Genomic DNA, 23,881 nt, shown 5'->3' with positions numbered 1-23,881 from the left:
CAATTCATCAAATTACTTCACCTTAATCCAAAGTTTTGCATATCGTTTTTGGTCTACAAGCAAGCATATACTGAACAGGTAACTAAATATTTTTAGATTCAATATTTTTGTTTTTTTCTATCTGAGGATCAATAGTATAACACAAAACTCACATTACATATAAAATCAGATTTTTTTTCTGCTTACAAAACAAATACTAATAAGAAAGAAAAAAATGGGTTATATCCTTAAAAAAATCATACCTAAAAACCTAAGGAGTGATCTCATTTTTTTCTGGATTGAATCAATTGAATAATGAAAACAATAATAGACATAAGCAGAGTGGATCCTGCAAAACATGGTAAACGAAACTTTTTTCTTCTCTTCTTTCTTGGTTTATCTTCGACTTCTTCTTTCTTTTCCTCATCATGATCCCTTGTTTCTTCCTCAACAACCTCTTCTTCAATCTTGTCTTCTTCCACTTCTCTCTGTGGCTCTTCTTCTTCTTCTTCTTCTTCTTCTTCTACCTCAGGTTTTAGCTCTTCTTTGATTTCTTCTTCTGGTTCTGTTTTTTCCTCTGTTTTCTCTTCAACTACTGGCTCCGTTTTCTCTTCTTCCTCCTCTTCCTCTTCTTCCTCGATCTTCAAACCCGTAATCCCCTTAATTTTCTTAGGCATTGTAACAGTTAAAGTCCCATCTTCTTCATTGAGTTTCGCTTTAATCTTGTCAAGATTAACGATATCCGGAATCCGAAACACTTTCTTGAATTCCTTTACTTCTTCAGGAAACTCAAAAAGTTTTGTCTTAATACAGTTGTTTGGGTACAGTGATATGCGTGTTTGTGGTTTAGATGAGCAATTACAAAACGATACGGTGCACTCGACCGTAGTGGATCATTACACTCTTTCTAGTACCTTCTGTCTTTTTCATTCAGAAGAGTTCACTTCTGTCTCTCTCTCTCTGGGGTCAAATTGAGTTTTCACAAGTGTCATCGTCAACCTACCCAACGCCGCTGCTGAATCAAAAGATCGTCTTTTTCTGATTTTTTTTTTTCATTTTCAATGGCGGCGATTTCTTCCTCGTCGTCTAAGATTCCCTCGCTGAATTCGAAAGATTCGTCTAGTGTTTCTGCTTTCACTTCTCGTTCTATCTCCGTTCAGTTTCCCGTTCGTCGGGTTCGAACCGGAGACTTTATAAAGTTTCCTTCTTTATCTTCAACGACTCGTTGCACTAGTCCTCGACCTGTAATTCTCTCCTTCTCTGCTTGCTTAACTTTGTATTTCCATTAAAATCTAGCTTTCTGTGTGCTTATCTATGTGAAAAAAGTAATACTTAATTCTCAAGCTTGAGACTTTCCTGTGAGAGTAGAGCTGCTGATGAGTCTTCCTATGGTGATAGTTTCTGATTTTAGTTCCTAGCTGATAATTATTACTCTAGGGTTTAGGAATTGGTTTAAAGTGAGTGTCTTTATCTACTTTTTGATTTAATGTTAACAAGACGTTGTTGCTATTACTTCAGATTGAAGCCAAGAAGCAGACATATGACTCATTTGAGGATCTGCTTGTCAACTCTGATAAGCCAGTTCTGGTTGACTATTATGCAACCTGTTAGCTAGCGACATAAATGAGTATACATTGTAGTCTGTTTGCTTATTGAGTTTATTCGTTTTGACATAGAGATTTTGGAAAGCTAGTAATTCAGAATGTAATGTTCGTTTTGCAGGTGTGGTCCCTGCCAGTTCATGGTTCCAATACTCGATGAAGTGAGCTCAACCCTGAAAGACAAGATCCAGGTGGTGAAGATCGATACCGAAAAGTACCCGAGTATTGCCAATAAGTACAAGATTGAAGCACTTCCTACATTTATCTTATTCAAAGATGGAGAGCCTTGTGATCGCTTTGTATGATGAGTTCTATCGTATTTTTATATCTTGTGGTTTACTTTGGTGTTTATACTCTTAAAAGTTCTTGATCTTACTCACAAACGTTTTCTTTCCTTGTGACTTATTATAGGAGGGTGCTTTGACGGCCAAGCAACTCATCCAACGAATTGAAGATTCTCTGCAAGTGAAGCCTTAGTTATGGATCAGTTGTACTCTTTTGTTTATTGGTATGTTTTTTCACTGTCCCTGACTTAATCAGGTTTTAGGAATAGTGATGTTTTTCGGTTGATTAGCAAAGAGAATTTGAGGAGAAAGAAGATATGTATGCCAGATTTGTAAAACCTTGTTCTGAGTAATGATCTTTTATTCTCAAAGTGATAACAGAGAAGCTATTTTTCAACATTCCTCTCCTATTACATAAAGACTAAATTTCTCTTAGCAAAAGAAAACATTGCAGGCGTGTAACCGGAATGAATACTATGATTCAAGGGTTATAAAAGGATCTAGCAACCGTAGGCTTGTTGTAGTTCACGGACAGAGGCAGTGGTGAGGAGGCAAGAGCATGGTCTTCACCATTGTTGTCAGAGTCATGGCCGTCACAGTAACCTTGGAGCATGTCACCTTCTTGTGCAGTAAACCCAAGAACACCAATCATAGTAGGCCAACACTTGCGTCCAACTGTTTTTATAGCACTGCAACACCCAGGGCCAATGTAAGTCTCACCGTTGAGGAAGAACAGGATCAGCTCTCCAGAGCAGTGTTGGAGCTGCATCAGTGAGTCCCAGCAGTAACCTGTATCTTCATCAAGCCTGAGCCTGTACACAAGGCTTGTGGGGGAAGACGACGAGCCCACAGATGGTTTCATGAGAGGTCGAGCTGTCACTATGGAGGAAGCCACCATGAGCATGAGCGTGGTAACCATGAAACTGGATTTGATAGCCATATCTCGCAGATTGGTAAGGTCGAAAGAAAAAAAGATTAAGAGTGGATATGGTGAATTTGCTTATGTTTGTGATGAGAAATGAGAGATAACCTTAGAGAGTTTATATAGTCACTTAGGACTTGACTGTTACAAGTAAATGGTAGAGTGGAAGGGCCAAAGTAATTACGAGGGGAAGCTGATTAGATTGTGAGATAATTAGTACTGAGTGGCGTAGTGGGTATTATTACTGTATTAAACCTGCGTTATAAGTGGGACTATAGAACATTTACTATTGTTGACAAGCGAGTATGCTAATGGGCCAGATTAGGATCACTTGACCTGGAACTCATTTGATTCAATTCAACCGAAACAAATTACAGCCACCATCAAAATCTTATGGAAGAAATAGGTTTGGTGCATGTGCTAACATATATGACTATTTGATCATCTGCAACAGAAGAAAGCACAAGGCAAAGTATTTTATAAAAACACAAGACACATTCAATACTGCAAATTTGAAACGTTATTTAGCTTAGTAGTATTGATTCAAGATAGGTGTTTCAAAGTACATAATAGAAGCAGAGATTATTATAGCGAATAAGAGAAATTTTAGATAAGTGCATGAGATATGCAGATTCGTCTTCTAGTTCTTCCCCAAGTCTTGGAGCGGCTGTCTCTTTGATGTTCTTGGAGCTGTTACGTTAACATTATGCACAATCTTCAAGTTTGGTGCATTCTCTTTCATGTCATGCCTTTTAGGCTTCACTTGTGTTCTGTAAATCAAGCTTGGTTCTCTTCTCACTTGCATCTCGGATATCGCGCCTGTTTCATCAATGTTCAAATACTCCTTTCTAATCTCAGGAGTAGCTTCTCTCCTGATCATTACCAAATCTGCAGCAATTATAAAAAGAAAAAAAAAATTAGGGGTTAGTCATTGTTTTAGCTGTTTTGCCATTTTTGCTGGATACAAGAGACAAAACATTTGTAAGAAATCTAACCTTTTTCATTCATGTTATTCTGAACAGTAAATTCATCAGGGGTCAGAGAGGTGGTTTTCTCTGAGAATGGATTGAGTAGAAGCAGTAATTAGTCAAGAGTATCCCAATATAGTAAGTAATACCTAGAAATTGCTTAGATGTAGAAAATAAATTTACCAAAGGCAGTAGCAACAGGACCAGCTGCTTCATCTTCATCCTCCGTTTCAGCTAAGATGCATGTCTTTCCAGTGACATTGACATAGGAGCCACCTGAAGAATTCAACAGGAAATTTCCCTCGAAGCCTTTTTGAATGTTCTTTGTTAGCTCATCTGCTTCATTAATGTCTACAAATGATTGGAAATAATATAACTATTTTGCACTTATGTGTATGCCTCCAGGAAAAGAGTAGGTGATAATGAAAATTAAGAGTGTTAAATGTGATAATTACCTGTTAATGCCAATTCTTCTAGCGCATCACTCATCTGATTCTGATTGTCTGTGGAAGGGCCAGATTCTTCTGCGTTTCAGGGATGAAGAAAGAGATATGAAAATTTAAACTCAACTGATAGAATGACATAAGCATAATAACTTCACACAAAAGGGTTAACTAATGGTTACTTCATATGATTCAGATTATATTGGCTGTATGAAATTTTTGTATAAAAAAGTTGCTCACCAGACACCATGGAACAGGTTCCAGCAACTTCAAGGTCGTGGGAAATTTCGTCAATTGTCTCGGAGTTACCTTTGGCTGGTAGCGCAACATAGGAGCTAAAGGAAACATTTCTTTCTGCTTCCATGATTGTCTCTGCCTCCTCAATCTCAAAATCAAAAAGACTTGACGAGTCAACATGTGAAAAATGCTCTCTGCTTGAATTTGAGGTCTCTTGTGTAGTATCTAGACCTACAACATCCTCTGCCTGAGAACCTTTTGGCATTAACTCTGCACCTGCAGTTTCGTTCTCAGCATAAAAGGCATGGCTGTAAGAAACTTTGGATGCAATACTACCACTTGAGTCAGCAATGAGACTTTCCTGAACCACACTTTCGTCCACCACCTTTTGTTCTTTCTTTCCAGCACTGTATGGTTCAAAGTTCCCTAGAAGTTGTCGTCTCTCTGGAGAAGTGAAAGCAAAAGACTCTTCGCAAGTGGTAGCTGTATAATCTCTCATGTTTATTGTTCCATCTAGTTCGGAGTCTCCAAACAGCATGTGCATCTCTGAGTTAAAGGACGTGTTAGATTCACCCAACATTTCCACATCGTTGTTTTCTCTGTATTTATTTTCAGCTTCATCTGGTTCAGACTCTCCCATAAGAAACTGGCCATCAGCAGCAGTGAGAACATCAGACACAGCATGAGACTTAGCTGTTATATTGTCTCCTTTCACCCCTTCATCTGTTTCAAGATGTTTCTCGGCACTAGTGACAGAGCCAATTCGCAATTCCACATGCTTATTTTCTTCACCTTTTGCAGCTTCGTTCAATTCTGAGATTTCTGGAATATCATACCCATCATGATACTCTGCACCCGCGTTTTCTCCAGTCTTTACTGCTTCCTTTTGTTCAGATCCTCCGTACAGGAGTTGTCTCTCCACGCTTGTAAAAAGACCTGACTTGTCAGCACTGTTGATTCCTTGCCATCCTGTTTCGCTTAGTTCAGAATTTGCTAAAGGTTGATCACTGTGTAGCCCAGTGGACATTTCAGATTTCTCATACAACTGCACAACCTCTTTTCCTTCACTTTTTCTAGCTTTATCTTGTCCAAGAGATCCAGCAAGCTCATATCTCTCTTCATAAAACTCCATAAGTTTATTCCCTCCACCTGATACATAATTTCCCAAGAGAGTATGTGTATCCAGGCTACAAGTGCCAGAATCACGTTGAAGCTCAACAGTCCTATTTTCTTCATTCATTCCAGATCGATCTCCTTTAAAGTCTTCCACAGTGAATTTTGTTTCTGAAATAGTAGCAATGCCAGACTCGCCATGAAGCTCAACAACTCTATTTTTGCCTTGCGACATCAAGTGTCTCTCGGTGGTATTGATGACATCAAATTCATCAGGAAAGTTGGCAGATGTATGTTCTTTATGTATCCCAGCATCCCCCAGAGTTGAAACTTGTTGAGGAGTTGTGAAAACAACAGCATGAGACTCTCCTACTTCATCGTTTTGTTCGGTCATTGATTCAGCTGCAAGCGCCTTTCCCTTTTCCCTGCTTTTTTCAGCTTCATCTGGTTCAGACTCTCCCATCATAAGAAAGTGACCTTCAGCAGTGAGAACATCAGACACAGCATGAGACTTAGCAGTTATATTTTCTCCTTTTACCCCTTCATCTGTTTCAAGAAGTTTCTCGGCACTAGTGAAAATGCCAGAGTCAACTCGCAATTTCACAGACTTATTTTCTTCACCTTCTGCAGCTTCGTCCAATTCTGAGTTTTCTGGAAAGGGATGTTTAACAACATACCCATCATGAAACTCTGCACCCACTAGTTCTCCAATCATTACTGCTCCCTTTTGTTCAGATCCACCGTACAATAGTTGTCTCTCCGCGCTTGTAAAAAGACATGACTTCTCAGCACTATTGATTCCTTGCCATCCTGTTTCGCTTAGTTCAGAATTTGCTAAAGGTTGATAATTCTGTAGCCCAGTGGATACTTCAGATTCATCTTCCTTTCCAGCCTCATCTATCCCAGCACCCCCCAGCGTTGAAACTTGTGTAGGAGTTGTGAAAACAAAAGCATGAGACTCTACTGCTTCATCATTGTGTTGGGTCACTGAATGAGCTGCAAGCGTCTGTCCCTTTTCACTGCTTTGTTCCATCAACATCAACTTCCTCTCTGGGGTAGTGAATATAACTAACTCATCAAAGGCGCTAGACTTGTTGTTTCTAGGTAGAGGTTGGGACAGAGCTTCTGTGTTGTCTTCCTCAAAACACTTTGAGACGTTATTTTCCTCAAGAGAATTTGAAGTGAAATCAGTTGACGAGCATCTTCTTAGCTCTAGCACATTAAGTTTGAAAACTCTTTCAAAAGAACTTCTCTGCCCGGATTTCTCCAAAATCTCATCTTTGACCTCATCCAGCATCTCCAGATTTACACATTCACCAACAGAACTATTCTTAGTGTTGTAACCAGAGAAGTTTCCATGAAGATTTTCTGCTTGTATTGTCTTCTTTAAGGAATCTGTCTCACCATCTTTGCCTGATTGAATCTCGTTCTGACATTCAGATGAATTTTCCAGGATTGCTGTGATTAAATGTCAGATAGCAACATGGATTAGTAAATAATTAGTTAAGCAGAAAATTAAAAATTAACTCAAAATGATTAACATCATATACCCTTTTCTTCTGCTAATTGAACTACAAAGCTGTGCTCCTTCAGCTCACATGTAGGAGCGGTAATAAGGATTTCGCTCTTGGTGTTGATATGTTCCTTAGCAATAACTGTTGAAGCAATATCCTTCACAAGAATATGGGCAGTAGGATCGCCTAACTCAGCTTCCGGGTTGCTCACTGCTAACAGTACTGAAGTAGGAGGTGGTGTGGTTTCTACAAGTAGCTCGACTGCAGGGTTGTTCACTTCTGAGCGCTCGATAAGAAATAAAGACAGCGATGATGATTCCTCTTTTTCCATAATTGCATCCATCAGAACTGTATCTTGCTCATGTTTCTCTTCACATTCTCCTTCCATAACTTCAGAATGCAACTCTTGAATGTTTCTTCTCTGTGAAATATCAACTGAACTTTCCAGAGTAGTTTCTAAAACATTCTCAGAAATCATAACAGAAACTGCAGCTTTGGTTTCAGATGTAGAAGGTGAGTACTCCATTCCTTTCTCATCATCTTTGCTTAAGTGAGTCTCTTTACAACACTCAGCTGAATTTTCCAGGATTGCTGTGATTCAATGTTTGAAAAAGACATAGATCAGAAAATAATTAGTTCGAGAAAAATACAAGAATAGTTCAAAGCAAATGAATAAAAGAACATACCTTCAGTTTCAGCTAACTTAGAGATAGAGCTATGCTCCTTAAGCTCATACCTAGGAATGCAAATAAGAATGTCTTCCTTGGTTTTAATATTTTCCTCGGTGATAACTGTCGAAACAATAACCTTGTCAATGATATGGCTGGTAGGCACGCCTAGGTCTGCTTTTGGATTCCTCATTGGTAATTGTGTTGAAGCAGGAGACGTAGCATTTTCCTCAGATAGATAACAACCAGTGCTGCTGTTATCAGGGCGTGTTTTTACTTCTGACCGCTCAACAAGAGACTTAGACAGTGATGATGCTTTCCCTTTACCCTTCTTAGTCACAGCCATCAGAAATGTTTTCTGCTCATGTTCTCCTTCCAGAAGTTCAGAATCCAAGTCTTGCGTGCATCTTACCAGTGAATAACCTGAAACTTTCAGTGCAGAATCCAAATCATTCTTAGAAATCATAACAGGTTCTGCAGCTTTGGTTTCAGATGTAGAAGGTGAGCGCTCCTCAGTCATTCCTTTTTGCGTATCTTTTACCAATTCTTGATTCACTGTCTTCATTGTGTTGGAAGAGCCAATAGTTTCCACACAATGACCAGCACTAAGACAACCGACCTTAGTAATCTCCATTTCTGAACTTTTCTCATCAGCTTTGCTTGGGTGAATCTCTTTCCAGCATTCAGCTGAGTTTTCCAGGATTGCTGTGATTAATCATCAGAAAGAAACACAAGTTAGAAAATAAATAGTTAGGCACAAAACTGAAAATAATTCAGATCAAATGAAGCAAACGTACCTTCTAGAGTGGTGCGCTCCTTAAGCTCAGACATAGGAGTGCAAATAAGGATTTCATCCATGGTTTTGGTATTTTCCTCAACAACTGTTGAAGCATTGTCCTTAACGAAGACATGGCCAGTAGGGACGACTAGCTCAGCTTTAAAATTGCTTACTGAATATTGCACTGAAGCAGGTGATAAACGATCGCTAAGGAGTACAGAGCATGATGATACTTCCTTTTCGTTCTCCTTAACCGCAGCAATCAAAACTGTGTCTTGCTCAAGTTTCTCTTCACGTTTATCTTCCAAAAGTTCAGTATTCAACTCTTGAGTGTTTGTTCTTTGGGAACTTTCAACTGATTTATCCGGTGTAGAATTCAACACATTCTCAGTAATCATAACAGATTCTGCAGCTTTGGTGTCAGATGGAAAAGTTGAGTTCTCGATCATTCCTTGTGGCTTCTCCTTAACACATATTTGATTCATTGTCTCTGACCTCTTGGAAGAGCCTCTAGATCCCACATTACTCTCGTCTGCTTCTTCTTGCTCAAAATGAGCGTACTGATCCAAAAGTTTTCTTGGCGTTTGATTGCCCTGAGCTGATCTATCCCTCTTCTTTTTAAGAGTTTCCCCCGTCTTCTTTTCAACCAGATTCTCTTCAACCACTATTGGATTCTCAAATGAATCATCCATCTGCATTTCATCACTCACATTTGACTTCTTCAGATTATCAACAGAAGCTCCATCTTTTTCAGTGTCAAGAACTGAGCAAGGATTCGGTGAAGTACTCACTGCTTGACCTAGCGTATTAGCTAATGTAGTGTGCGTCAAACTTCGCAGAAGATTTTTATCCTCACTACCATTTCCAAAAGTTTCCTTTGGCTGTTTATCACCCTTTTGCGCTTGGCCATCATCTACTAGGAGTTTACTGAGACGCTTTTCACGTTGCTTAAACTGATTTGGAGCCTTTTTTACTCCGAGGTGATCAAGCTTCACAGCCTTAACGGGCTGCTTATCCATCAGTACACCAATGTTGTTGCAACCTCGTTTTGAACGCCGAGGAACCTTTTCAACTTTAGAAGCATCCTGGACTTTCATCCTACAGTAATCTTCAGTTGCCTGAACCTCACAATCTATTGAAAGCTCCTTTGTTTGATTTTTGACAATCTCTCCTTCTTGACTAGTAACCACCGTAGAACTAGGTTTGAGCCTTGTTGACCTTCTCTGATCCTCAAGGTTATTATCCTGCACCATAGATACCAACTCCTTCACATTATTCTTGACAAGCTCATCTTCTTTATCATCGATATCTACAAGCAATTTTGACCGCTTAGCAGGTAACAAGGTCCCTGCCTTCGATGCTATCCGTGTAGACCGTCTCTCAACCTTTTCTACCATGAAACCATCTTGATCACTTCCAGAGATATCAGCTTCATACTCAAACAGTTCCAAAGCCATCAACTCGGTTCCTTTACACTCTTCCTGAATACCACCACCAGATCCAACTCGTTTCGACGGCCTTGGGACCTCGATAGCCTCATTTTCTTTATCTCCAACTACTGCTTTCCCCTTATTCACAATCCTCGTTGACCGCCTTAGCTCAATTCCACTTTCTCCAACATTACCAATCCCTTCGCTACGCGTTCGAACATCCTTCCGCTGACGACATCTCTTCACGGAACGAGTGAATTCAAAAACTTCATTCTCAGGACTGAATCTTACTTTCTTAACAACTGAATCATCTTTAATAACATCAGCTTCATCAGAATAATCTGGCAAAACTATCAATTCCGTACAAGTTTCATTCTACAGTCAAAAACACACACATACAAACAAAATCAACCGACGATTCCTAAAGATAAAAACGTTTGCAAGAAATTAGGATCAATGTGGTTTACCTCGAAAAGAGACGCAAGTCTTATCGCCATCTCAGTATTCTTAAGATTCGCAGGGATCCCATGTTTCTTCGATAACGCCTGTAAACGCTTCCTCTTCAATTTATGAAAATCCATTTCTGAAGATCAAAACAATTCGAAGATTTGTTTCTCTCTCAACATGAATCACTTTCAACACCGCAGAGTGTTAGATTTATAACAGAATCGGTGAATCTGAGTTTTGGGAATCGAAGAAGTACTGTAATTTGGGAATCGGAATCGTCCCTGAAATGTTTGTTTTTGAGTTTAAAATTTGAATTTGGCAACCCCCCGCTCTCTTGAGTCACGCGCTCGGCTTGTGTTACGTGAGTTTTACTCGCTTGTGTTTTAGCCGTCCGATGCAAAAGATGGAGAGCGCGTGTAGAAAAAGCTCGCGGAAGCGTATAGAAAGAAAGAACCGCTTCGTGGGCCGATATAATAGGCCCATTTAATTAAGTCCAATAATAATTTTTGAAATTGAAACTAAACCTTCCAAGAGAAGAAGAGTGTTTTCAGCGGGAACTGAAACGAATGATCTAAGCCGTTGATTTCTTATCTTCTAAAACACTAAACAAAGCTGAGATTTTTCAAAAAACCTGAATTGAGTGTGTTTTCGTGAGTTCGTGGATCTAACAATGATAAGATCATCATCACCTGGATTTGCAATTCATCCTTGTTTTCGATCCAATCCCTTGGTCAATTCCAAGAAACCAATTTCTCTCCCGGTGCAAATCTGGTCACGGCGGAGGAATTTCTCCAGAATCGGCGGTGGCGACGGTTTCGATGCAGTGGCTTATGAGTCTGAGCGGTTGAGTCTCGACGCGGCGGCGATGGAGAATATGGCGGAGACGGCGAAAAAGGAACTTGAATCGGATCCAGATATTGACCCGAAAGCGTGGAAATGGGTAATCCGAAAGAAGATGTGGGATCTAATGGAAGCTAGGAACTACGCTATGAGACCTAGACCTGTTCATCACCGAATCCCTAATTTCGTCGGTGCATCATCTGCTGCAGGAAAAGTTTGAGAATTTCTTTTACCTCCCTTCTTCATTGATAAGTTAGTTATTGCCTTTTGTTAGTAATAGTGAGTGTGCCTAAATTTGAGTTCTTTGGTGCAGTTAGCTGAGCTTGACGCTTTTCGTAAGGCTATGGTCGTGAAGGTTAATCCTGATTCCCCTCAAAAGCAAATCAGGTTTCTTACACTTTCTGGTTAGTTATATATTATCTATGGTTCAATCATATTGCAATCTCTTTTGTCGCAAAGGTGTTGAGTTGTTACAGTTTTATTTATTTCTGGTGATGTATAAGAAGAAACAGTCTTGAATTGTATTCCAAGTTTTAGACTTTTAGTGTTTTTTGTTCTGTAATTGTAGGTGAAAAGAAGTTGTTGACTCCTCAACCTAGGCTAAGAACAGGATTCTTCTCTGTACTAGAATCCGATTTCTTGAAACCTGAAACGATCAATGAGGCTTGCACCTCTGTAGGAGTAGCTAAATATGGAAGAGCGATTGGTCTTGATGAGAAAATCAAGGTTGATCTCATCGTCGTTGGCTCTGTTGCGGTTAACCCACAAACAGGTGCTCGATTAGGGAAGGGAGAGGTGAGAGATTGCTACAAAATTCAATTTCAATTTCAATTGAAGCAAGTATATACAAATATGAGCTCATCATTATGTGTTTTTAGGGTTTTGCTGAACTTGAATATGGGATGTTGCGTTACATGGGAGCCATTGATGATTCCACACCCGTTGTTACAACCGGTATAGATATAAATAATTAAGTACCAACTTTGGAGAGAACCTTCTATTGTTTTTTTGTTGTTATTTATCGTTACATGATTCATGAAGTGTTTACTTGTTTTGCAGTACATGATTGTCAGCTCGTGGATGATATACCCCTCGAGAAACTGGCGATTCACGATGTTCCCGTGGATATCATATGCACTCCTACTCGAGTCATTTTCACAAATACACCAATACCAAAACCTCAAGGTCTTGATTTCCGTATGAACCTCAAGATTTCATGCAACTTGTCGTCAAGCTGGACTGTTTGCATGATGATTCAGTGATTCTCCTTTCTCCATTTGTTCATGAGAGAGCTGATGGTTTTATTATTTCTTTTGCAGGAATCTATTGGGACAAACTGTCACCGGAGAAGCTACAGCAGATTCGAATACTAAGAGAGCTAAAAAAACGATTGGAAAAGAAGACTGGCCGTAAACTTCCGACAGGACCATCTGAGAAATTACCTCCTACGGCTGAGCGAAAACGCCGGTAATTTAACGGCTTCTAGTTTTTGGCCAATTGGTTTTAGTTCGGTTTTTACCGGTTTGTTTTCGGTAACTCTTTTATACGATAAAACAAAATATGTATATTATTATGTAATTGACTAGTGAAAGTAAACAAAAAATACGCAATATATAATTGTTGAGTTCACTTCTATCCATTATCCAAACACATCTCAAACCATCGTAGCAATATTATATGATCATACATAATTTGTTCTTATATAATTTTATCATACATTACTTTACTTACTAATAAAAGAAGGTCATTGACACTCAATTATTTTATCAAAAAAAAAAACAACAACCTCAATCGATTCAGCTTTTCAAAGCCACAATTATGAAACCTCAAAGCTTTTCCACTTCGTCTTCTTCAAAACTCTAATTTAATGGCCACTACCTCCAAGTCATTAACAATCTCAAAAATCAAACCTATATAATCATTCTCCTTGCCGACCGACCATACATACATTTCAAAAAAACTCCACAGAGCCACTAAAATCTAAACCAGTAAAAAAAAAAAAAAAGAAGTGCAACACCCTCCCCAGCCATTCACCTTTTAGATTTTTGATGCCATTGATGGAGATCCACACATTCATTTCGTAACACAATAAAAAAGACAGAAATGTTGGTTTTGACTAACATATCTGCAGTTGTTCACGAATGCAGGTTCTTCGTTCTTTATTCGTTAAATTGATAACTTTTTTCTCCTAAGTAATCAATTTTTAAATCAAGGTATACACTACTAAAGGTAGAGCACGTTTGGTCATTTGTTACTATTATTGATTCACAGTAATTTCAGGCAGATGAGGATATGAGTTTTATTACACATGTCACATGTGGAGCTGCGTGAAAGAATAAGAAAGCAACATGTTCGTACCTTGGAGGCTAAGAGCCAAGATTGAATTGGAAGACATACTCGAATTCATTTTCCCCCGTATACAAGTATATCTTCTCAACATATTTTCCAAAAAAAAAAAAACTAAACTAAACTAAATTGTAAACCCAACAAAATTGTGATGACAGGGTCTACACAAAACCTTTTATGTAGTTGTGTTTAGATCTAAATATTGATTATCAGAATACAAAAACATAAATACAATAAAGAGTGATATGTATTAAGTACTAAGTAATGCATCTATACTAGTATTTTTGCAGCAATTTTTGACAAAATATTCATTTTGGAAACAATTAGCATTCAATGCATTAACTTTGATATTAGTTACCAAAATTTTCAAAATTAATTATAGGTAGGATTTTAAAAAATAAAAAGATCTTTCTACCTCATTCAAACATAAATATATGATTCCCTTTCATTTTTATTTGAATTTATATTTAAATTATCTTTAAGTATTCTATAATACATTTAGTTAATAAAAATGGTGATTTTTTCCTGCATATGATGTAGTACAAATTTTTAAAAATGGACATATATTACTCAATAGATGAATAAAAAATACGGGTATAATATCTCACATCATCTAAAAAATTGGGCAATGGTTCAGAGTCATACTATAAAAAAGACCAAAATGATTCCGAATACAATGAGTAGAAAGCTTGGTTTATCAGACATTCAAGCTTTGAAAACTTTTATTTGGTTTATTCTGGTTCTTTATTTTAAATATTTTTAAAAGGTAAAAATATGATAAATATTTAAAACTTTTAAAAAGTTAAATATGATAAATATTATACTGTAGATACATAATAAATATTAAAAATTAAGATGATATAGTGTGAGTTAAAATATCTCGGGACGGGGTTATATAGCAGAACGAGTTTAATTATCGATATTTATATAAATTAAAAAATATCATTAATTCGGTGTTACACGGGTAAAACATCGTTTCATTATTTTGTTAACACTGTCGGTATCAGAGAATAGACATACCTAATTAAATGATTAAATATATATTATGTAAAATAAATAAATTATATTGCGGTATTATATAGTTTAATCTATAAAATTAACAATTATTATATAATTATAACATATTTAACCAACAAATACAACCTATAATTTAAATATTTTAGTTATAAATAATTTTGTCCCGCGGTATACCGCGGGTCCTAATCTAGTAGAAGATGTACTTTTGTAAAGAAAAGAAGAAAAAAAAAAGAGAGAACATGAGAAAGTTAAGCTCTTTATTTAATAACAAATGATATTCTAAGATTTTTACTTTCAAATTTCAAATGAATGTTTTGTAATTATGATACAGTTTCATTGGCTAAGTTATTCTTCTCAGGAAAATTTATACATTTTTGGTCAAACCAATATTAGAATTATAAGTCAATTTTCAAGTATTCTTAATTAGAGTGCATTTAGATGGAGGAAGTCATAAAATGCATAAACATATATATTTAAATTTTTTATGTATGTATTTAATTTCTAAAGTTAAAAAAATGAGAACAAAAGAATATTCTATAAGAGTTCAGAACATTCATTTATATAAATTATGGTATTCACATGTAACATTTTATTCAAATCATATATTTTGTTAAAAATATGTAGTTTCCCAATATGTAGCTTCACCTTTTTTAGTCTATTTTTTGTCCTTTTTTTAAAAAAAAAAAATCTTAAATAATTAGGAAACATAATAACAAACAAAACATTATACAATTCATCCCCGCATAGCGGGGGTAATACTAATACCTAGTAATTTGTAAAAGCTCTTATTGAAGAAATACTTATGGCTCGTCAGCCATTTCTTTATGATTACGGTCTGTTGTAGCTCGGTAACGAAAGGTTTTCATTTTTTACCAATTGATTTTTTGTTCAATTATAACTAAACCGTTTTGTTTTTTACTTTTTACTGGTTGTTTTCGATCGGTTACTCTTTTATACGAGAAAACCAAAATTGTAATATATGATGAATTTGAGTAATAAAATCACCGTAAAAAGAAGAAAAAAAAAACTATGTCAATAAAGAATTGATGAGATTTATTCATTATCCAAACACATTTTAAACCATTGTAGCAATAAATCAGAGATAGACTTTTCGTCAATACATATGCTTATCGCTTATACTTTATAAATATGTTTATTCAAAGAAATACAAATTCCCGTGAGAGCATCCACATTAGTCTAGATACTCTAATGGTATCTCACAAATATATAATATCAATAGTTCTAATATATTATAATTAAACTAAAGAGTTAAATTTTATATCAAAAACAAATTTGAACCTTACAAATGTCATCAAAAAGTCTCATGTTTAGTTGGTGTTAGCCACAGTCATGGGGTTACGGTTAACCAAAGCCATGGAGTTGGGGTTAGCCATAGTCATGGGGTTGCGGTTAGCCATAGCCATAGCCATAGGGTTGGGGTTGGGGTTAGCCGCAGTCATGGGGTTGCGATTAGCCGCAGTCATGGGGTTGCGATTAGCCGCAGCCATAGGGTTGGAGTTAACCGCAGCAATAGGGTTGGGGTTAGCCGCAGCAGGAGGGTTGGGGTTAGCCGCAGCAGGGGGATTGGGGTTAGCCGCAGCAGGGGGGCTGGCCGGCTTATTCTTCAGTAAACCTAATTATTAAAGAAGAATATAAGTTTATTTACACTTAACACATCATCAATAAGGTATTATGACTTTGTTATAAGATTTACGTACCCTGTTTACAGACGCACCATATGATAAGACCAACAGCCACCCAGAACATAAAAAAGAGTGTTAACGCCAGCCCTACCATCAAGTGCATTTTCTGTTACTTGTTCTTGTTCTCACTAACAATTCTTTTATGTATTTTGTGTGGGTTATAATGATCTTATTATAATCCAAATGTTGGAAATACTCATAGCAACATATAAAAGTGGTATTTTATAATCAAATTTGATCTTAACATGCGCTCAAATGGCCCAACTTTGATATAAATCAGATCATGACATGTGTGATACCTAATATTAAATAGAATGTGATATATGTATGCCATAAACTAATTTAGTCACAAGATATGTTTAACTATATCTAATATTAAACAGATTGTAACATTTGTTAAAGAATTTCCTCAAAACTTATAATGATTAATACAAAAAAATAACTTATATATGATATTGTAAAATGATATTAAAATCATTGTAGCATTAATTTATACATATATCTTTTTTTTTCTCTATAAATTTTTATCTTCTTGTATAGAAAATATAATACTATATATATATATATTTTTTAATGAATATAACAATAATTTTTATTACTATATTATAATTTTAGGAAAATTGAAAGTGCTATGTATATATATATATTTTTTTCTTCTCAGTTTTGATTGTGTAAAGTATTAAAAATTACAACTGAAAAATATAATGTTTTTTTTTTTGGTAAACAATTCTTTTTTTAATCTTTAACGCCGTGAAACAAAAACTTTAACGCCGTCTATTGGTCTTCTTCGTCGCTCATCGTCGTCGTCGACTCGCGTTCTCTCTCTCTCTCTCAGGTAAGCTTCTTCAGTTTTGCTCATACACCAATATAAAATACTTTGGTTTCGTTTCGTTTTGTTTCTAGACGCAAAGTTTCTTCCTTTTTTGTTTCCAATGTTCGTGTTCGATCTTTAATCCCCAGAGATTGATTAAAACCTAAATCGTCTCTCTTTCTGTAGATAAATTGGGAGAATCTTTGACAAAACAAAAAAAAAATGCAATTTTCTTGTGATCCTGTAAGTTCTATGACTGAGATTTCGATTTGGTTTTTGTAGCTTTTTTTTTTTTTTAATTACATATTTATCTGTTTGGTATGCGTTGTTTGTGTAAAAAAAGGATCAAGAAGGAGATGAGCTGCCACAATATGAACACATTTATCAGAATGACTTCTCATATCGAAAGTAAGAACCTTTCTTTTTGATGCGTGTGTGGCTTTTTGTTTTTTTTGGTTATCTTCTCAATATGAGTTGTTGTTGTTGTTGTTAAGTACATATTTATTTCAATGCCTCTCTGTATGTAGGCACAAGAAACAGAAGGAAGAAGATATTTCAATCTGCGAATGCAAGTTTGATTTTGGAGACCCTGACAGTGCTTGTGGTGAGAGATGTCTGAATGTGATTACTAACACTGAATGTACTCCTGGATACTGCCCTTGTGGTGTCTATTGCAAGAATCAGGTTAATTTGTTTAAAGCGTTTTGCTTCTTCTTCTTCTTCTATGTTTTCATGTTTAGAGCACAAGGGTTGATCTTACTGTAAATTTCTAGTGTCATTCATTCTAGCTTGGTGATGTTCTTATTTGAACTATTGTGGGCTTACATAGAACTTATTCAGTTAGATGTATGTTACTTAGTACTTTTGCATGCTTTGCTGGTCACAGAAGTTCCAAAAATGTGAATACGCCAAAACAAAGTTGATTAAGTCCGAAGGTCGTGGGTGGGGACTAGTGGCTCTTGAAGACATCAAGGTGAGGACTCAAGCTTCTTATTGTGTGTGTCTTTAATATTTCTGATACTCTTTTACTAAGGTTTATGAAATTTTCACTCACACTTCTTTGATCAAACGGGCATATTAGATGGCTGATGTATTCTTTTCTGAAGTAAATATTTAGTTGGGTTTGATCAAACGACTGGTTGTATTTGATGCTATGATTCAGGCGGGACAGTTTATTATTGAGTACTGTGGCGAAGTAATATCATGGAAAGAAGCAAAGCGTAGGGCTCAAACTTATGAAACTCATGGTGAGTAGAAACTTTACGGAGATGATGAGAATGTTGTAATGCTGTAGGTGACGTTAGGTGATGTCAAAATTGTGTTACGTGGGCAGGTGTCAAGGATGCATACCTTATATCTCTCAATGCATCTGAGGCTATTGACGCCACTAAGAAAGGAAGTCTTGCTAGGTTTATAAATCATTCATGGTAAACCAAACAACTGACTTTTTTACATGCTTCAAAGAAATTCATATCTGTGAAAACGTTCCTTATTGTTTCTTTCTCTATTTTCCCGCAGTAGACCAAATTGTGAGACGAGGAAGTGGAATGTACTGGGAGAAGTTAGGGTTGGAATATTTGCAAAAGAGAGCATCTCTCCCCGGACTGAATTGGCTTACGACTACAATTTTGAATGGTACGGTGGTGCCAAAGTCCGTTGTCTCTGTGGTGCAGTCGCATGTTCTGGATTTCTTGGAGCCAAGTCTCGTGGCTTTCAGGCAAGACCTCACTTTATCATCCTAATTGTATCATTTGTCAAAAATACGGAGAAATGATATTTATCATACTGGTCTATACCTAATATTATACCTTTCTACCCATTGCAGGAGGATACATATGTATGGGAGGATGGTGACGATCGGTAATGTCCTTTTCACTTATGTTTTGATGCATAGAGATGGTCACAGATCGTGTGAGAAAGGATTTTGATACTTAAGCCCATCTCTATTCTTTTGTCTCCAGGTATTCAGTTGATAAAATTCCAGTCTATGATTCTGCAGAGGACGAGCTTACATCTGAGCCCTCTAAGAATGAAGAGTCCAACACAAATGAAGAGAAAGAGAAAGATATCTCGACAGAGAACCAATTGGAGTCTACTGCTCTGATTGTTCAGCAATCGGATTCAACTCCTATGGAGGAAGATGTTGTCACGGAGACTGTTAAAACCGAAACAGCTGAAGATGTGAAGCTGCTCTCACAAGATTCACAACTAGATTCATCGCAGAATAATACAGCAATTGTATCACGGGTTCGCGGCAACGTTTACAAGATTAAGTCGGAGTCTCTTCCAAAGAAAAGAGGCAGGCCGTCGTTGTCAGGTGGAAAGACAAAGAATGTCGCTCAGAAGCACGTTGACATAGCCAATGTGGTTCAGCTACTAGCAACCAAAGAAGCTCAAGATGAAATTCTCAAATACGAGGTATTAAAGACTTTTTCAAGCTAATATAGCTACAAACTAAACAAGGTATTGATTATGTGTTTGGCAAATTGTTGCTTGCACTCCCCCAGGAGGTGAAGAAGGACGCAGCAGTACGGCTCTCGTCATTGTACGATGAGATAAGGCCAGCCATTGAAGAGCATGAGAGAGATAGCCAAGACAGTGTAGCAACAAGTGTGGCGGAGAAATGGATACAAGCAAGCTGTAATAAACTCAAGGCAGAGTTTGATCTATACTCTAGTGTAATAAAGAACATTGCTTGCACTCCCATCAAGCCACAGGACACAAAGACCAAACCTGTGGAAGCAGGGAACGATGACCAGGTTAAGCTCTTGGAACCCTGATAAGAATGAGCTTCAAAACCCCGCTAAACTAACTCGGATGGTTCTGATCAGTCTTGGAATTACAAGTCATTATGATTATTGATTACAGTTTTAAGCCATTGATTCGAGGAAAAAGGGTAGTAATTAACTGTGATTCAAAAATATTTTGTTAAGGTTGAGATCTGGATATATTTTATTCTAAAAATAATTTAAATTGATAATATTAAATATGCTCAAAAGTAAGTTAATGTAGTATTAACATAATAATCTAACTTCTTAAAAAATGTGAAGATAATTTAGTTTTATTTAAAATGCTAAAGAATACATGTTTTAACAAAAAAAAAAAAGATTGAGAAAGAAATATGTTAAGTATCTAATTGTTAAAAAAGGATATTTTATTGAATTGAAAGACAACTATATAGAAAATCATCTTTTGATGGCATACATTTAAATGTATATAAACAATGATATTATTAAATATGAGATCTGTTTTTTATTAATTTAATCTTAAATTTTTGAAATTGTTTACTGTATAATTCTTATTCAATTTACATAGTCTATTCATATATATACAATTTTTCAAAATTTGATATATTTTATAATCAATTGTAAAACATATCCTACTATATTAATTGGGAAGTACAAATATAAAACTAACCTTAAATGTGTAAAAAATTACATTCAATTGCCATTAGAAATTTTTAATTAAGCTTAATTAATTAATTTAAATAAATATAATTAACTAAAAATAAAAAATAAAACTCACAGATCAAATATTAAAAAATCTAAAAAAATAAAAAAAAATTCTCTCTCTAATAAATTATGGACAAAATTAGTAAATATTTTTTTAAAAAAAAAATAGAAACCAATCAGTTTTAAAAACTAAGATTTTATATCCAAGTATACAATATAATTATATTTAATAACTAAATTTGAAGATTTCAAATTATGATTCTCCTATCATCTTTATTTTATTTTATTTACAAATTGTTTGGAATTTTCATATAATACTTATCATTAATAAAATGCAGAATTTTTTCTGCATATGTTGTGATTTGAATTTTTAAAAATGAAGATATATCACTCAATCTATGAAAAATGTGTGTTTTAATTTCCACATTGGCGGGTTGGTAAAACTAAATTTATATAGATGATAAATTATAATTTTTAGTTTCTCACAATTATAATAATAAAATTACTATTTTATATTTCACAAAATAATGCTGCAAATACAACAAACAAACAATAGAAAACTGAAATAATACGTCAAAAAATAAAATACTATAATATTCTAAAATAATAAGTATTCAAATAGACTAACAGATTTACAGAATAATTAATAATAAATATTATTTCAAACAAAATAATATTTTTTTAAAAATATAACAACAACTTTTATTATTATATTATAATTTTTTTTTAAAATGTTGACCCGTGCTTTAAGCACGGGATATCTCCTAGTACTATATATTAACTATAATAATAATTACTGATTTATTCATCTACCTACTTATATAATAGACGTCGTACAAATTAACGGTTATACCACAATTCTCTCTTTTACTCTCGAGTTTCGACCTGTTCATTGGTGCTAAACCTAAGATGCAAGCTGTTCAAATTGATGAATACCCCCATAGTCCCTGAGGAGGAGAAGGGCGAAGGCTTAGCTCCGAGTCATAAAAATTTCTAAATTCTCACATAGTACAAAGCATACAACCTTTAAACCTCCCTTTCAACAATTTTTACAAAGAATTAAAGTTAAAACTGAAAGAAAACTTTTAAAAAGTTAAAACGCGTTGGTATATAAATTGATTTTGTAATAGATGATTAAATGTGGACGATGAAAAGAAGACCTTTCGTTTAAGTTAAATCTTTCTGCTAAATTAGTTATCATAGTATCATACCATAAGTAAGTTTTGACGTGTAAAACCCAATTTTTCTTCTTGCATAATTCTGTTACGAAGTGGTAAAGTGAAGACCTTCGACGAAAAAGTTAAATCCATATTTTGAAAGGAAATGTCACCTACTAATTACAACGTTGGTAACAAACTCTGAGATTTGTTTTCATAAATTTCACGTCTTTGTTATAGTCTCAGAACACAAGAATATATATATATATATATATGTATATATTAGAAAAAGAAAAATGATGGAAACTAGTTTCGAAAAAATACCTTAAGGAAAAAAAAAAACGTGTATTGTGGCTAAGTTACTTGGTGTCTTGTAAATTATATGATACGTGGTCTTTAAGCAAATTGTCTCATGTCACTGCTTGAAAAGATACTGAAAGGTCTCGGTGTTGTATTCCAAACTCCAAAATTATACAGTACTAAATAAGAAATTGATTTATAAGTTTTAAAACCAACAATTTATGACTATACTAAGCTGTTAAATTTTATGGTTATCTTGGAGAGTTAGCATATCTTTTGTTGGGGTACGTACTCGGACCACGTAAACATCCCATGCAATGAAATTTATATATTCTTATTAAAATTCTAAATCCTCACATAAAGCATACAATTAATCTTCTATGGTTTTAAACCTAACTTTTCAACAATTTTTACAAAGAATTAATTAAAGTGAAAACTATAAGAACTTTTTAAAAGATATATAAAAACGTGTTTCTATGTATAAATTGATTTTGAGGTAGATGAGTAGATATATCATGTGTACTACGAAAGAAAACCTTGGCACCAAATCTCTCTGCTAAATTACTCATAAAAATGAGTGAGTTTTAACGTGTGAATGCATTTTTCTTGTAAACAACTCTCTATACAAAGAGGTAAACAAGTTTTCACCTTTTACAAATATCCATATCTTTTGACGCGGTATTCATTTATAATTGAAGAACTAAAACATAAGAGGAAATAAAATCTGTCAGTACTTTGATGGTTGACGTCCAATAATCTCCATACTACTAATTGATCAGCTAACGTTATACGCAATTGTTTAACGTGTTTTGAGACTCAACAAGTCATCACCTCTCTGATCATTTTCTATAAATTTGGTGTGTTATCATCCCTCATCAGTCTCATAACACAAACAAAATATCATTAGCTTCGCTAGAGAAAAACAAGAAGAAGAAAGAAAAAAAATGGAGGGAACAAGTTTCGAAAGTAGTTTGGCCAGAAAGATAGAAACAAGGCCCCAAGTGTTACTCGTCACCAACGACTACGACTTAGGAACACCTAAAAAAAGCCGTATGTTCTTTCACTCTATAAATCAAGAGGAGGAACCTCTGTTGTCGTCCGTTCAAAAACAGATCAGCTTCAGTGGAGGATTTTTTATTGCTTCTCCACCCGTCCGAGGTTTGATCTGTTTTAATGAAGTAAAAGAACGTAAAGACTATTGGCATTCGATTTACAATCAGGCTACGAACACTTGTCGGCGTTTAGCAAGAATCCAAGCGGATGAAAAAACGTTGATGGAAACTAATTTCGGATACGATGAAATAAATGATGCATTCAAGGTGTTATGTATAAAGTCCAATATCGAAAATTTATGGGACCAAACATATGAGGTTTTGACGGTGGGACGGCCGGGTGAAGAAGAATCGAATGCAAAGTTCCTCATACTTCGGTTAGTCATCATGGAGTATTTGACGACAGAGGAACTTTGTACTACCTAGCTCATTGCAAGTATGATGATACTCACACCAAGAATGACATTATGAGCTTCAACGTCAGCTCTGAAGAATTTAAACCCATTCCATCACCTGACGGAGTCGATCTGACCAATTTAGGTGGCTGGAGACTTGTCAATTACAAAAAGAAAATTGTGTTGGTTGACGACAAAAAAGGTTTCGTTTATAAGCCAAACGGCGATGCGTACGTTGAAATTTGGCCGGTTTTCGAAGAACGGCGACGCATACTGATTCCTAACTGGAGAGACTACGCTAGAGGTCCTGCTAATGAACTATGTTACTACGATTGCTTCCAAGGTACCACAAGAACAGGCGAGCTTGTTTTCTCACCAAGTAAGGTCACGACAGAGGGGTCAGTCACTGTGATCTTTTACAATA

At 35.6% G+C, this 23,881-nt stretch overlaps 5 protein-coding genes, 1 long non-coding RNA gene and 1 pseudogene across 11 annotated transcripts; 3 read left to right on the top strand and 4 right to left on the bottom strand.

The window, feature by feature from the left end:
• Window positions 1–54: 54 nt before the first annotated feature.
• LOC104713345 (uncharacterized) lies at window positions 55–971 on the bottom strand. The gene is made up of 2 exons (XM_087465913.1): window positions 963–971; window positions 55–782 (listed from the first exon to the last, which is right to left on the bottom strand). Exons 1-2 carry the CDS (start codon window positions 969–971, stop codon window positions 264–266), a joined length of 528 nt encoding a protein of 175 aa, XP_087322039.1. The 3' UTR covers window positions 55–263.
• LOC104713343 (thioredoxin Y1, chloroplastic-like) lies at window positions 908–3,142 on the top strand. Of its 3 annotated transcripts, none has more exons than XM_087465150.1 (5): window positions 908–1,223; window positions 1,498–1,586; window positions 1,702–1,879; window positions 1,992–2,088; window positions 2,319–3,142. In XM_087465150.1, the coding sequence occupies exons 1-4, from the start codon at window positions 1,041–1,043 to the stop codon at window positions 2,055–2,057; spliced, it is 516 nt and encodes a 171-aa protein (XP_087321276.1). In that variant the 5' UTR covers window positions 908–1,040; the 3' UTR covers window positions 2,058–2,088; window positions 2,319–3,142. The 3 variants fall into 3 exon arrangements, with proteins under 3 accessions (XP_087321276.1, XP_087321275.1, XP_087321274.1); XM_087465149.1 differs by having other exon boundaries at window positions 2,301–2,412; XM_087465148.1 differs by lacking the exon at window positions 2,319–3,142 and having other exon boundaries at window positions 1,992–2,235.
• Window positions 2,208–2,804, bottom strand: LOC147939225 (egg cell-secreted protein 1.1 pseudogene; annotated as a pseudogene).
• Window positions 3,143–3,288: 146 nt separating the features above from the next.
• On the bottom strand, window positions 3,289–10,924 carry LOC104713342 (uncharacterized). Of its 2 annotated transcripts, none has more exons than XM_087465145.1 (9): window positions 10,405–10,924; window positions 8,527–10,312; window positions 7,748–8,434; window positions 7,098–7,652; window positions 4,438–7,005; window positions 4,210–4,278; window positions 3,938–4,105; window positions 3,782–3,841; window positions 3,289–3,674 (listed from the first exon to the last, which is right to left on the bottom strand). In XM_087465145.1, exons 1-9 carry the CDS (start codon window positions 10,516–10,518, stop codon window positions 3,427–3,429), a joined length of 6,255 nt encoding a protein of 2,084 aa, XP_087321271.1. In that variant the 5' UTR covers window positions 10,519–10,924; the 3' UTR covers window positions 3,289–3,426. The 2 variants fall into 2 exon arrangements, with proteins under 2 accessions (XP_087321271.1, XP_087321272.1); XM_087465146.1 differs by having other exon boundaries at window positions 4,210–4,275.
• An 8-nt stretch (window positions 10,925–10,932) lies between these two features.
• Window positions 10,933–12,859, top strand: LOC104713339 (5-formyltetrahydrofolate cyclo-ligase-like protein COG0212). Of its 2 annotated transcripts, XM_010430435.2 has the most exons (6): window positions 10,933–11,438; window positions 11,538–11,628; window positions 11,793–12,019; window positions 12,103–12,178; window positions 12,284–12,409; window positions 12,544–12,859. In XM_010430435.2, exons 1-6 carry the CDS (start codon window positions 11,055–11,057, stop codon window positions 12,693–12,695), a joined length of 1,056 nt encoding a protein of 351 aa, XP_010428737.2. In that variant the 5' UTR covers window positions 10,933–11,054; the 3' UTR covers window positions 12,696–12,859. The 2 variants fall into 2 exon arrangements, with proteins under 2 accessions (XP_010428737.2, XP_087321273.1); XM_087465147.1 differs by lacking the exon at window positions 10,933–11,438 and having other exon boundaries at window positions 11,483–11,699; window positions 11,770–12,019.
• Window positions 12,860–15,695: 2,836 nt separating this feature from the next.
• On the bottom strand, window positions 15,696–16,495 carry LOC147939224 (uncharacterized). Its single transcript, XR_015567087.1, has 2 exons — window positions 16,306–16,495; window positions 15,696–16,220 (listed from the first exon to the last, which is right to left on the bottom strand). It is a non-coding gene; the product is annotated as an uncharacterized LOC147939224 (long non-coding RNA).
• Window positions 16,496–16,955: 460 nt separating this feature from the next.
• On the top strand, window positions 16,956–20,099 carry LOC104713338 (histone-lysine N-methyltransferase ASHH1). 2 transcript variants are annotated; one of them, XM_010430434.3, is made up of 11 exons: window positions 16,956–17,125; window positions 17,288–17,344; window positions 17,445–17,509; window positions 17,629–17,785; window positions 17,988–18,074; window positions 18,264–18,348; window positions 18,435–18,528; window positions 18,620–18,818; window positions 18,927–18,961; window positions 19,063–19,519; window positions 19,609–20,099. In XM_010430434.3, exons 2-11 carry the CDS (start codon window positions 17,324–17,326, stop codon window positions 19,879–19,881), a joined length of 1,473 nt encoding a protein of 490 aa, XP_010428736.1. In that variant the 5' UTR covers window positions 16,956–17,125; window positions 17,288–17,323; the 3' UTR covers window positions 19,882–20,099. The 2 variants fall into 2 exon arrangements, with proteins under 2 accessions (XP_010428736.1, XP_087322950.1); XM_087466824.1 differs by lacking the exon at window positions 16,956–17,125 and having other exon boundaries at window positions 17,128–17,344.
• The last annotated feature ends 3,782 nt before the right edge of the window (window positions 20,100–23,881 follow it).

The sequence above is a fragment of the Camelina sativa genome, chromosome 9 (assembly GCF_030686135.1).
Source record: "Camelina sativa cultivar CO46 ecotype springtype chromosome 9, ASM3068613v1".
Taxonomy (NCBI): domain Eukaryota; kingdom Viridiplantae; phylum Streptophyta; class Magnoliopsida; order Brassicales; family Brassicaceae; genus Camelina; species Camelina sativa.
This window is presented reverse-complemented; position numbering and strand designations above follow the sequence as displayed.